General features: G+C 35.6%; 2 protein-coding genes across 5 annotated transcripts in view; one reads left to right on the top strand and one right to left on the bottom strand.

Annotated features, from left to right (window-relative positions):
• Nucleotides 1–2,898, bottom strand: part of LOC134543191 (general vesicular transport factor p115) — a 45,329-nt gene extending 42,431 nt beyond the window's left edge. For 2 of the 3 annotated variants that reach the window (XM_063388083.1, XM_063388085.1), the window contains exons 1-3: nt 2,820–2,898; nt 2,413–2,577; nt 1,461–1,689 (exon numbers count right to left, since the gene is read on the bottom strand). In XM_063388083.1, the coding sequence (XP_063244153.1) occupies nt 1,461–1,689; nt 2,413–2,490 (307 nt within the window). In that variant the 5' untranslated portion in view covers nt 2,491–2,577; nt 2,820–2,898. Of the gene's footprint in view, nt 1–1,460; nt 1,690–2,412; nt 2,578–2,711 lie in introns of all 3 variants that reach the window. The other variant, XM_063388084.1, reaches the window with a different exon arrangement.
• A 182-nt stretch (nt 2,899–3,080) lies between these two features.
• Nucleotides 3,081–10,981, top strand: LOC134542848 (protein charybde-like). 2 transcript variants are annotated; one of them, XM_063387416.1, is made up of 4 exons: nt 3,081–3,525; nt 7,276–7,468; nt 8,240–8,395; nt 9,143–10,981. In XM_063387416.1, the coding sequence occupies exons 1-4, from the start codon at nt 3,339–3,341 to the stop codon at nt 9,225–9,227; spliced, it is 621 nt and encodes a 206-aa protein (XP_063243486.1). In that variant the 5' UTR covers nt 3,081–3,338; the 3' UTR covers nt 9,228–10,981. The 2 variants fall into 2 exon arrangements, with proteins under 2 accessions (XP_063243486.1, XP_063243487.1); XM_063387417.1 differs by lacking the exon at nt 3,081–3,525 and adding an exon at nt 6,493–6,791.
• Nucleotides 10,982–13,980: the final 2,999 nt, after the last annotated feature.

Consider the following 13,980-nt stretch of genomic DNA (forward strand, 5'->3'; position numbering starts at 1 on the left):
TACGGGATTTGCTGTTTTTTAATTGCATTTTACCAAATTGTGGGAAAATTTTTGATTCAGGAAGGTACATGGAACCAAAAACTTAAAGAAAAATATCTATACAATAGATTGATAAATGGATTATCCGGGAATTTTAATCTCAGAAAAATTTATAATTTGAAAATATAAATTTTTTTATTAAAGAATCACCTCTTTCTGTAATAGGCTGCTAGCAATAATGAATTTTATTTGTAAGTAAACAGATTTTTTTTTATGTTTAGTTGAGACATTTTGAACTTGCAAGGGTAGAACATGTCACAATGCCTTGAAGATGATATTCTTTAATGGATTTATTTTGATCTCATATATTAAAGCTTAATTTTACACTCAAGTTTCTTTCTTTTAAAAGAGTGGATCTATGATTACATTTAAATTGCGTACATTTAAAAATAAGTTCATGTAACAAATAGGCAGAAAAGTGATACAATTTACTGTTATATTTATAACAATGGTTTGTCAATAGAAAAAATCACTATAGACAAAATCCTTCAGCTTTCTATAAATTGGTTCAATTTTTGCTTATTCACACACTACTTCTAGAATTATCAATGTTGCCCATTACAAAAACTAACAAAATCCTTAGCTGGCAAACAAAGCTGTTATTGGGTTTGAAACACATTTTTCAGCTTACAGTTACATTCAAAAGATCACCAAACGGTCACAGGCCTACCAAAACGAATTTATAGAGGTGCAAATCCCAACACTGCCATCAGACTTTCTATGAATGGACCGACACGTTAAAAAGCTGATGTTACATTTTCATCAGTAATGCTTGTAAAGTTTAATTAACGACGAGGCACATTAACATTTTGCCCAAAGTTATTAAAAAAAGGTTGCATTAGGAAAAAATAAAAATTGGCTATATATTTTGTTTCTGGTTTTGTGATTGAAACATCCAGTACCTCATGCGGACTTGCATTATATGTTTTTAATAAGAAAAAATTGTCATGGAGGCCAGATTTAGGAGGGAATACATTGTATGCTATTGCAAGTTCCACCAAAGCAACCCATTTAATATTTAATATTTTAGTTTTTATACATTTAAAGGTCGGCTAGCACTGTTTATCTTCAGACAAATGAGAGTACCAATTAAAAACGTGCAAAAGTTTTTGCTTGTATTTTCTTTACTTGACTGAACAAGTGAGGCTTAAAGAACTATCTGCAACCCTGAAGATTACGGCTTCTGGAAAACATGGTGAAATATAAACAGTTAAAAGATGGTTTGGTTAGAGTCAGCTTTGTTAATACTATGTACTTAATACCTATGTAAATAAAAGGTAATGTGTGTGGCTGATACAATCTTAACAACATTTTACTTTAAATATTATTTAATTTGACTTCTTTCCAAGAAGCCACAACTCTGCAAAATTACTGAACTCATGCACACTAAACTTACCATGCAGTTGCTACAAATGTCTTACCTTCCTCTTCAAACGGTTCGGAGGCAGTTACGTTACACAATGTATCAAGCGCATAGCCTACTATTTCACTATCGCCTCTGTCCATTTCCAACACTTGTCGCAGCGCCTCCATTCCTTGTGCCCCGACTTCGATGCGATACTTGCGGGACAGCGCCTTGAGAGCACGGCACGCATCCCTGCGATCATCCAATAGCGTCGAAGACTGAACTCGATCCACCAGTCGCTCAACCTTTAAAAAATTGTGAACAATAGATCATCAATTTATTGCTCACACATTTAATAGAAAATTATGTTTTACAATAGGTAACCACAGTAAGATAATTGCTTGTATTTAATTTACTTATGAATAATTATTGACAATACATATAGGCTCTACTGATTTTATTGTACATTTTTCTACATGTTTTCATGTATTAATCATTATAGTAAGTAATAAAACTACACTTTATATTCCTTTTATAATTGCTTGGAGAAGTATCAGTAGAGTCCACTGAGCTACGCAATTTACATCAAGTACCTATATTATGTTTTGCACCTTAATGTTCTATTAATGTATGTTGTTTTTTTTATTAAAACTGTGTGTAATTATGACATGTAATTTTATTGTTCTGCTTATAGTTAATACTTATTGTAGAGTTCCTGGTATCTAATCAAATGTGTGTCTTCTTAAAGTAAAAGAAAAAGCAATCAAAAGAGTCTATGAATGGGTGTGTGAACACAAAATATCGATGAGGTTATGAGTTGACTCTCTTATCGTAGTGTGCATTCAGCAGAATGTTCTTTGCTAATACTTCAACAGAAAACGTGTTTAATAGTCCATACTCCTAAATATATGTTGTATGTAAAATTACATTACTTTTCTACGTTAATAAACGTTTACAAAGACCGAAACACCAAACGCAATTGATTACGTAGCATATGGTTATTACAAAGTAGAGAAACTAGTACTTACTGTTTCTGCTCCTGTGGGCTGAGCACCTTCAACAGGTGCACCCAAAACTGATTTTAGGCCACTTTTAAAATATTCCATGCTTGCTTACTTCAAAACCTATGTATGTGAAACACGTCACATGTTTTCATAAAACGCAGACATTTAAAGCGACTGTTGTCGGCTTTGCTGAAAAAAACAAACGACAGGCGAAAGTCAAGATAATATTACGAAGTAATTGAATAATTTATTAAATTATAGGTAGACATTGAAATCTATGTATAAAAACTCAAATATTTGTTACACAGTGATTACACATTTACATATTTAGTTGGTAAAGCAGCATATTTCTGAAATACAAGTTAATCAAATAAGATTTTTTCTACTTGTACAACTTTCCATGCAATTTTCGTGTCAGTGTTTCTCAATACCAGTTGTGGAGGCAAAAATTTATTGCTTATATTATAGTAAGATTGTATTCTTAAAACATGACAACTTTCGTGTTAAAACATTTGTCACTTGTTAAAAAAAAAAGTACGGAAGCGGTCAGAATCAGCTGATTCTTGTTGCCAGGCGCTCCTATTGGAGAACCTACCATAACACCTACTCTCATTGGTGGTGAGATAGCCAATAGAATGTAACTGTTCAACCTAAATCAGCTGGCAGAAGAGGCAAAGCCAAACACCCAGGCAGTCGCTGTATTCCGAAACTGTCAGTTGACGTGAGATCATCGGGCGTAGGTAGAACTGCAGTCGGTACCGGGCCGGTGTAAATGTCTATAGTTTTCGTGTTGACTGTATAAAAGTAAAATTAATTAACTGAACTCACTTATTTTACTTTGTATAACATTATTAAAAATATAAACAAAAACGAAATATAACGTTAACCTATCGACAACCAAGAGTTGTCTTATTATTCATCTAAACCGGCTTTTTCCGAAACGTCAGATCATGATGAGAGGAGGACAAGTAGAGCATTTCTTGGAGGATACGCCTCATCACGATTCAAGGCTTCATGGCGTTTTTAACAAAATTTCTGACATTTTACAACATCAAAATTCTCCGACCAAACAGAAGATGTCATCTGAGGTGATCGAATCGATTCAACCAGAAAGATTCAACGTCCCGATTAATGAATGTGAGTACTACCACTTTAAATGTTGCCCCGCTGAAGTATGATTGTGGTGTTGTTCTGTTGCCACTTCTTTATGGTGCCATTTGTACTGCACATAAATAAACTATTTTAGGCCGGTTATTTTACGATACAGAGGTACATACGTTGGTGTGAAAACATTTTAAACGGTAGGTCTTAGATTCTAATGTTTCAAATTGATCGCCAGATCAAGAACAAAGGAAACCGACGCATGCGCAGGTGCGAGATCCCAGGGAAGTAACGATTTTGACCCAAAAGTTCCCCCAGCTGTTAACTCGCCAGCTGATCGATGAACCTGTCGGTTCGCTGGAATTTTCCGATATGTGTTGTATCAATTATCTGGGCGAGAAGTGGCGAGCCGAACAGGCTTCTGAAGCAGGTACTCAATTCAGTCGCTAAGTTAATGTAACCGTAAATGTTATACAGCAAAAATCTTTTTTAGATAAAATACACATTTTTGTTTTCGTATTACTAACGTGATAACTTAACTATTACTGGCGTGTTACTAACGTCATACTAACGGTGGTGTGATAATTTAGCACTGATTGAGTGAAAAATAAAGTATTCGTTGGCATTAGATCCTTGACTGGAATGTTTGCGTAAGTTTTTTTTCTGTTTTTAATTCAAACCGGATCATTGTGCATAAACTGATTTTTTTATGATCATTGTCCTTACATGTATTAAAATTGCGTGTCTAATTTCGTGAATAATCTGTGCATATTTACCTAACCTCCAATTTATAACTTTCTTCCCTCCCACGTCAGATTTTGTGTGTTTGGTTATTTCTAAGAACCTTAAATAAAGTAAAAATTAATACTCGTGAAAACTACAAAGATAATAACTACTAAAGTCGTCTCGTTAGGGCAAATATTTTTTTTCAAACACGTAATATTGTTGGAAATTCTATTATAAAACCTGTTTTGAGAGAATTTAAAGGCTAGCTGGTATGGGTGTTATATTTATAAACCGCTGTTTATTACTTTAGCGGTGAAATCGGTGGACAGTAGGCAGGACGGGCTTGGCCGGATGTAGGCCTGTCTTGCAGGCGGCGGACCGGTTCCTGATGCAACTTGAAGGCAAGGTGTCAAGTCTCAACTTGCCGGCCGGCATCCGCCGTTCCGCTGGCCCGTCCTGACAACCCGCCTCTTCGAGGTGTTTGCTCAGCACTGGCTCTTGGCCTTCCATGTCTTGATGGTGTCCCCACTCGTTCGTGTGGCTTAAGTCCCCGTTGTTGATTTTTCGTAGGACGAGCTGTCCATAAATACAAATCACGTACTCGCATTGCTTACGTTACAGGTTACCCATGTTCAATAAATGTTTGGGTCGAAAATTTCACTTGAAAAGGACACATTAACGATTCTACGTTTTTAAAAAATATATATCAACAGAAATAAATTATTTCTTAAGTTCGTTCTGCAACTCTGATGTACGCCTTTGTTTTACGTTAAATTGTTATGTGACTTACTAAGAATGATGCACTTTCTGTGAATGTTTGAACACTAATTGCTGCGAGGTTCATCAATTTATAGTGGCAACTGTTATACTAAGAAAACTTTTTGTAATGAAAGCTAATGCATGTAAAATTTAGTTTTCTGGTATAGTGCATTTCAAGGCTGCTGAAATATTCTGCCTCTCTGTGAAAATCGTTACTTTTAGTTTTCGTATCATCGCTTACAGGAAATAAGTCTTAACTCAGATGCCTGAATCTTTATGCTAATATATGTAGATTTCTGAACATGACTTTCCCATTTTGTTACTTTGGTTATAGATTTTTTTGTTTATAGATATTTAGCTACATAGTATATCTACAAATGGTGATCAGTAGTGAAAACATTGTATACTAATAATTTATTTATATATTTTAGTATTGCATATACGAATATAGCACCTAAAAAAACTATCCGAAGAATTACTTCGTTTTTTATATACCGCATACTTCAAAAGTATATTTTTTCCTCATTTTTAATTTATCTATTTCAAAACGTTGGTATATTTCATTTTTTCGTATCGGTCGAAAAATTCTAGTTTTTATGTCTAAAACTTTTAATTTTATGTTGAAAACTATTCTGGTTTTTTCTGTGATGCATGTCTTGAAAAGTTCTCGTTTTCTTATCTATTTTCGTCCTTAGTAAAAAGTTGTTTTAGTTTAAGGAATCATTCTAAAATTTTGGATTTTCTTGCTGTCAATGTTTATATAAATTTTAAAAATATTATTATAGAGGTGCACAAATTTGACTTAGTATTCTTTAGTAGAACTCTGCGTTTAGTAACTTGAACTATATTAAGAGAAAAAAATCGTCATAAATTTCTGCATACAAAAAAAACTTATTTTTTAAGACATAAAAGGGGGGGGGGGGGCTTTAATTTTTAGCTTTGGCAAATATTAAATTTTAGTTTATGTAAAACGATGGGTTTTTAATATTAAAATTGTTACCCCCCCCCCCCTTTCCCACTCAAAATGTTCAATGATCGTAGCTAGAACACCGTGTTAGCGGAAAAATCTTGTAAAAACGATTTTCTTTTCTTTTAAGTTATGGTGAAAGGCAAAAAAAATTTTGCAGTATGCCTAACGCCAATCAGACGGCTGTGCTTGGGTGACGCTGGCAGTGTAAAGAACACGTAATGCGTTTGGTGTATTGCGTTATCTACATGATCAATTTTTGGAATAAGTGATTGTGCATGTCACACGCAAGATTGCACGCTGGTTGCGTACATGTAACAAAGGACGTGGAGCTTTTTTTTTTTTTTTTTCAAGCCGTTAGACTGCTCGCCGGCTCGCCTCCCAAACTCCCCTCTTCCCCCCCCCCCCCCCCCCCCACTTATTTTTCTCTCCTTCCTTCTGTTCTCCCCCCTCCGCTTTGTATAGCTTCGGCTGGAGCGAGCGGTTGGGCACGTAGCCACTCTCCTTGGCCCGGAGGGGAAGTGAAGCAGGGGAGGGGGTAGGGAGGTAGAAGCCGGCGTTATAATCTCGTGAACAGCTGTGCCGGTCGTCAGTAGATGAAGCGCCCGCGAGTAGGAAGGTAGTTCGGTTGAGGACGAAGTACGTTCTTAACAGGCGTACCGGCGTTTTCGCCAACAGGCCTTGAGGTGTTTGTTTATTATCTGTGATAGTCTTCTCGCGCTCAAGTCTGGTGCGACGTGATCTTTTTTTTTAGATTATATATATATTTTTTTATACGTTTTTTTAATACCTGCTAGTACAATGGAAGTGCTTCCGTGTCCAGTCCGTGTGGATTTCTCCAATACTAGAGGTACGTTGAAAGTTCTAGAACGGAGTTGAAGTAGCAGTTATCGCGTTAAAGCAAGTTTACAATTTCATGATGCAACATTCAAACTTAATTTCGTTTACTACCTATTGTTACGGGATTTGAAAAAAAAAAAAATTTTTTTTTTAACGAGTTTTTGGAATTTTGTAGCGCGCTGTAACTGCGGGATGGTTTATGATTTAAAGACAAATTATAACCAAGCTACGTAGCAGAGAAAGCATGTTTCGCTAGCGGCCAGGCAACAATCATGGAAGTTTTTTTTTATGATGTGAAATTTAATTTTGTTTTTTTTTTTGCCGTGGATCAGGTGACTTGAAAATGTTGAAAGCTTGCGCGAGATGAGCTGTGGGTGGGTGGGTGTTGTGTTGTGTTGTGTTGTTGACCGCTGCTGCTCGTTCCATTGACGGGTGGAGACACTTGTATTGTTGGGGTGGAGCGGAGTGTTGACGGGAGTGGTTGTCGGTTGCAGTGGGCTGCTGCGGCGCGGACGACGCGGAGGACGGGGCCGCGACGCGCGCGCTGGCCCGCCGCCTCGAGGAGGAGCTGCGCGCCGCCAAGTCGGCGCAGCTGGCCTGCGGCGAGGTGCTGCTGCCCGCGGACCTGCTGCCGCGCGTGGCGCGCGACGTGCTGCGCATGGCGGAGAACGAGCCCTGCGGCCTCAGGTGCGTCCCGCTGCCTTGTCAACTTTTGCACGTTCCACAGGGAGGATAAATGTATAATCACGGGAAAAAAGATATTTTGTGTCTCGCTGATTATAATCCCTCCGAACTCTGATAATTTATTTCATAAAAATTTAATTTTTTTTGCACTAGTTTTCAATTACAATGGAACCATCATGTTTGAAAATCGATTTCATACAAACCCCACACAGAAAAATATAAATTGATCTCGAAAGAAAAGATTTTTCATTCGCTTAATCTATGGTTTCACGGAAAAATAAAATTTTTTGTCTCTCGCTGATTATACTCTCTCCGAACTCTGATAATTTATTTAATATAATGTTACGGTTTTTTTGCACTAGTTTTCAAGCAGTGGCGGATCCACGATTTTGGTTCGGGAGGGGCTTGACCCAGCTGAGGCTAGGCTTTATCAAGGAAAACGCATTAAAACAATAGTGGACCCAGATGTTTTTGGAGGGGGCTTGAGCCCCTTAGCTCCCCCCCCCCTCCTCTTTGGATCCGCTACTGTTTTCAAGTACAATGGAACCATCATGTTTGAAAATTGATTTCATATAAACCCTACTGAGAAAATATAAATTGGTCTTGAAAGAAAAAATAAAGATCTATAGTTGGCCTCCTGGTTTTGTTTTTTTATTTTCTTCGAGAAAGATGTCTTGACCTGTGGATATTTTTTATTTTTAAAATTTTTTTTTTGTAAAAAGTCTTGTTGTGATCTCGCCGTGACCGTGCCGTGTGTCTCTCGCGTGCCCGCAGGGGATGCACGCTGTTCCTCAACTTCGAGACGGAGCAGATGTGCAGGCGGATAGGCACCGTCAAGTGCGACCCCAACACCGTGTCCACGTTCGAGCTGTTCCTCACGCTGAAGCAGGACGCCACGTCCTGGCACTCGCTGCTGCCGCAGTTCCTCAAGTGAGTCTCCTCGCCTCGGCATGGTTCACATTGGCCTACTTCAGGAGGTTGCTCATTGGAGCGAGAGATGCCTTCCTGATTCTCCAGGCATCTTATTTCTTTTGAACCCATGTTTAATATATTGCAGTTGTAATTCTCTGCAAGATTAATATTTTAATGCCTTTGCGTAATACTGAAGAGTTCGGAAAAAAAATTTTTATGGCAATACACTCGAAGAATAATTTATAACCTTAATTTTTTTAAATATTATTTGGTTAAATGAATCATGTTGATCAATTGGGAAATATGTCAACAAGAAATTTGAAATGCCTGGTTTTCATTTGGTAACAAAAGAATCTTAATGATTGGACCTTAAGCCATAAGCCACAATATTTAAAATTAAATTTTTAAATATAGGTATTCAATGATTATTACTTTTGCCCAGTACATACACTATTCCCAATTCAGTAAGTAATTCTTGAACAATAATAAGGTATGTCTGATTAATTTTAATAAAATATATTCTTTTAAATGTCTGACTTACTGTTTATGAAACATAATATATGCATTAATGTTTACTGCTTTTATATCTAAAATTGCAGTTTGCAAAAATAATCCAGCCCAGAAAATGTGTACCATATTAGCAGTAATTTTTACACTTTTGTGTTGGTTAAATTTTTGGATTAGGTGATAAGAATTGGGAATAGTGCTAATCTGTCATGAACATATGATGGATGCGATGTTTGATTGTGTGGTGTCTGGTTGCAGAAACCTGACGAGGGGCGGCACGATCGTGATCAGCCCGGGCTTCACCCTGGAGAAGAAGAAGCTGTACCGCTCCTGCCTGGAGTAGAGCTGCTTCCAGGGACTGGAGAGCCTCCTGCCATCAACCCATTGTTTGTTTCTTTTCATCAGAGAGTCAAGACTGAAAAATGTCCCGTACTGCAGCTGGTGGTGATCGCCCAGTTTGACTTCGTCAATGTTGGAAAATTGCGTTAGTAGGAAGATTGAATTGAAATTGACGCAGACTTTCAGGAATTGTATGTGCAAGTAAATGGACGACTTAAAATGAGAGTACATATTATCTAACAAATTATTTAAAAATAAAAATATATTTATTTTTCTAATTTTTTTTTGTGTAACTTGGAACTACAACTTGCACTGACAAATTCTTGCCATAATAACCTTTTTTCAGCAAGTTGTTACAGAATTTAAATATATATATATATTTCTTGGAGAACGTTTCTTCTCGTGTATAAATTTAGGTACCAATTATTTTAATTAAATTTATTTGAAACATTCGGTTCGTTACACTGAAATTGTCTGTTTTTACATCTGGTGGCGAGAAGATGGAAATTGAATTGGCAGACCAGAGGTTACTTTTTGTGCGCAGTTTTTTTCGGTATCTGCTGCAGTATGCTTATTCGTTGACGACGTGATGAAAGCAATACTTGGAATTTTGTGAAGTGCAAAGTTAAGTTGTTGCTGTTTTTGTTTTAACAAAGACTTAAATCTGATTTTGTGAAAGTGTGGATGGGTTAAGAGGTAGAAGGTGAAGTTTTCTTCTTCCTCTGTTCTTGTTGTTCACAAATATGGCATATGGTTCACCTCTTGCTGTTGAGTAATGCATTTTTAAGTACGTGTATCCATTTCACATCTTTTCAAAGTTCACTATATTTAGACTTCATATTTTTTATTTAAAAAAAAAAATTAGTTTGCTTAAAATTTTAACATTGATTACTCTTCCAGTCAACAGAAACATGTTGCCATGATCTCAGAACCTTGTATTGAAGTATTTCTGTGCTGATAAAAAATAGTAGATGAGAAATCTCAATATTTTTTCTCCAGATAGTATTAGTGATGCTGCGTAGGTCATTACTATTGTGTGAGGATAGTGTGGTAATAAAGTAGTGCCAGTTAGTGCACATACTAATATCAATTTATGTATATTTTATCTACGTAAAAATATAAACTTTTAAATGAGGTGTTATTTTAGTTGCATTAATTGGGATTTCTCGTTATGAATTATGTGCAAAGAAAATTTCACTTGCCCCATTAATTATAAAAAGATTTTTTCAAAGATTATGGGCGAGTGGAATTGTGTTGTCATAGTCAGGAAGTTGTGATATGTAGAGAACCTATATGCAATGGAATACTCCTAATAGATTAAATGTGAGAATTTTATTATATATATTTAATTTAGATATATAAAGCATTGTGATATGTGTCCCCCCAATATTTTTTTTAAACAGAAGGTTCTACTGAATGGTTAATACAGTGTAACAATGTGTGTAAAGGCTGACTTGTACCTGGGGGGATGATTTTCTATTACTGTTAATAGTGCCTGTAGTTCTGTTTTACTCATTCTATGTGGGCCTTTTTTTTCCTCACTTGAATTACTACGACCATTATGGTAGTGTTGAATTCATTTGTTGATCAGTATTTCCACTCTTTGAATCATTTTCCACTTGATGGTGGAATATCTGTAGTCTTTCATGTACAGCATAAGAGTTTAATGTTGTCATAGAAATTATTCATATGCTTTTTGTACTTTATCAGAAAGAAAAAAAGTGCGAAAAAAGACAATAAAAACTTGAATAATTTAAATGGTGTTTGTTTTGGTTTTCACCTTTCATAATAAAATATAAAAATATTTCATGCAGTGTTTTGCTAGAAGTAAAGAACAATTTGTATTAATTCATTTTTCTGGTGATCCTCTTCTAAAAACTTGGATAATTTAAATGGTGTTTGTTTTTGTTTTACCTTTCATAATAAAATCCAAACCTAATTACTGCAGTAAAGTAGATGGAAACAAGTAAATTAACAATTTGACTTAATTTATTTTTCTGGTGATCCTCTTCATCAATAGTACTTTGCCTGCAGTGATTGATTTATGTGCAATTTGAATGAGAGCTTTTGAATTATAGCTAAGATTTGCACCATGTCCAGAAATTCAAATTATGACATGAAACTGGTAAAAAGTAACGCTACACAGGATTTTTAATTGAGAGAAAATAAAAAAATTTAGAGAAAATTATAAAAAATAAATATATTTAAAGTTTTTTGGATGGCAGAAGGTAAGTTATTTTCTAAAAGTTAAAATATTTATGTTAGAAGCAAGACTATTAACCAAATTTTGTGCTAGACCACTCATTTATCTTGCCATTTAAGAAGTAAGCATTTTGAATGTAGTTGTGGTCCTAAGTGATCATGGCCTTCAATATGGGAAATCACATTACACATGGGTGTTTGAGCAAGTGAATAATTATGTGAACTAGTTTGCACTTACTGTGTATTGTACTCAAAACAAATTTCACAACAAATGTTTGATCATACATTGGCAAAGTATTTTTTTGTCAGTAGTTTGTCAAATTTGTAAAATAGAAACTAGTTAATAAAAATTCTTAAATCAAATGAGTAATGTTTTTTAAAATACGTGGGGAAACTTATGTTAATACATTTAAAGAAACTGCCTTGCACTCGTTCTTGTCAACTGAATAATTTCACAAAGTTTAATTTTTCTGATTTTAAGGAAATTTACCATTGTAATGTGAAGTCCCAAAATAATTTTACTGTGGTTACAGTTATGTTTTACCTGGCCTTTGTGCAGAAGGATCTGATACTTTCTAAAGTAAGTTTGCTTTTCCAGTAATATGAAATAAATTCAAAGTATCCGACCACTTTAAGGAGACAGGTGAGATAAATAAACCTATACCAGATAATGATTTTTTTTTTATTCCATCCATCCTTATTACATAATTTTTGTCAAAGTGTGGCTTTTTATAGCAATTAGATTGTTCAAAGATTGAAAACGACACATGATGTAGATTTTATTTATCTTAAATTTGCATATGGTGAAGTTTAAAATGTGGAAACCAACTTTACACTTAACCACACATTTTAAAGAAAAAAACTACTAAAATATGCAGACAGTTCATACTTAACTACAAACGAAAATATGTATAAATTTTTTTCAATATGTGCACTTAAATGCTGTCTGATTTACATAGAAAAAGTACAAAATATAAATATAAAATTTTAAAAAAGATAAAAGCTACCTACCATTTACAGAAAAATAAAACTTGTGTACTACACAGTATTACTTTAACAATAAAAAAACTATTATTTAACCATACATATTAAGCTAGTTAACTTATTGCATAAAGGCCTATCACACACACACTTTTACCTGAAGTTGCTTAAAATTATGGACCCATGGGTTTCTATAAGAAAATATCCCATCATTTGCACGACGCGGTTTGCTGCAAATCGTGTTAGGTTAATCAGGATCCCAGGTGCCACGTACCTACGATTTAGATTTTTTTACGTGACTAATAAATCGATGAACTCCGGCTGCACGCACGAAAAAGTGTCCCGTTACGCTCATAATACGCTTGCGCCGCATCTATCTCTTTTCCACTCGATTGGAACAACCATCGATTTGACTTTTTCGAGGCACATTGAACTTGAAACACTCCCATTAGTTTCCTACTTTTCCTGTCATCGTCCTATCCTTAACAGAATAACACAGATTGGAAGAAGTTAAATAGCAAACATGTATAAAAGTTATAGTTAAAATAATCTCTTCGTTAAAGTAATAAACATATTTGAATTAATGAGTGCAAATAAAAGTAAATTTATCAATTAAATTGTAGATTTCATTTCACTCCTTTGTATCCATACAAAATAGTGATAATTCAATAAATATGATTCAATTTTGTTCATAAACGTATGCAATCATTTCATCAATGTTTTGTTATGACGTTGTCACGTTAAACTATCGTCCGTAAACCGACTTTACAGACAACCATTTTTTTTTTGTGGCCTACAGCAGTGCGCCAATAGCCATAGGGGTCATATCATTTCGTATTCGAAGCCTTTCTCACTTACACATCATCGATCAAATTACCGTACGTAGAATGACACCCATGCCCAGGGGCGCAACAACAGGGGGGGGGGGGGCAAGGGTATTTTGCCCCCCCCCCCTGAAACCTTGAAGTGGGGGCAATACGGGGGCAAAGAAAGTGCTGTGTAATCTATTTTTAGATAATAAAACTGCTTAAATAGCACCATTTTCCACCTTGAAATACAAATTTTTCCCGGGGCCCGATTCAATAGGGGGATCGATGATTCTTTATAAAAAGGTATGTTGCCCCCCCCCCCCCCTTTGGAAATTTAGTTGTTGCGCCCCTGCCCATGCCTTACCCGGAACTCCAACCCAAAACCCTTCGCACCGTAAGCCGATGTGCATCCGACTACGCTACGGAGGTCGGCCAGGTCCGTTCCACAGTGACACGGAAACGTATACACGGATAGGCTACTGGAGTTCCACGATGCACGGAAACGTAACAAACGGCAACCAAAGAGACTGAATTTCACGGTTACCAAAATAAAATACTAACTGAACTAAAAAAATATCTTGAAATTTATGAACGAACCACGGCCATGTATGTAATAAAAAAAATGGATGCGTGTACTTATGTACGCGCGTGAGAAGTTATACTTCTTTGGCATGATTAAAAAAATAGTTTTTAATTGCATGCAAATAATTAATTACAATAAAATAATAAAAGGGCTGGAAAAAGATAGTCACACAGTCAATAAAG

This window comes from Bacillus rossius (assembly GCF_032445375.1).
Source record: "Bacillus rossius redtenbacheri isolate Brsri chromosome 9 unlocalized genomic scaffold, Brsri_v3 Brsri_v3_scf9_2, whole genome shotgun sequence".
Lineage (NCBI taxonomy): Eukaryota > Metazoa > Arthropoda > Insecta > Phasmatodea > Bacillidae > Bacillus > Bacillus rossius.

Coding starts and splice junctions, on each gene's coding strand:
- LOC134542848 (XM_063387416.1), top strand. CDS start 3,339: ATGATGAGAGGAGGACAAGTAGAGCATTTCTTGGAGGATACGCCTCAT. Junction 7,469..8,239: donor AACGAGCCCTGCGGCCTCAG/GTGCGTCCCGCT, acceptor GCGTGCCCGCAG/GGGATGCACGCTGTTCCTCA. Junction 8,396..9,142: donor CTGCTGCCGCAGTTCCTCAA/GTGAGTCTCCTC, acceptor GTCTGGTTGCAG/AAACCTGACGAGGGGCGGCA.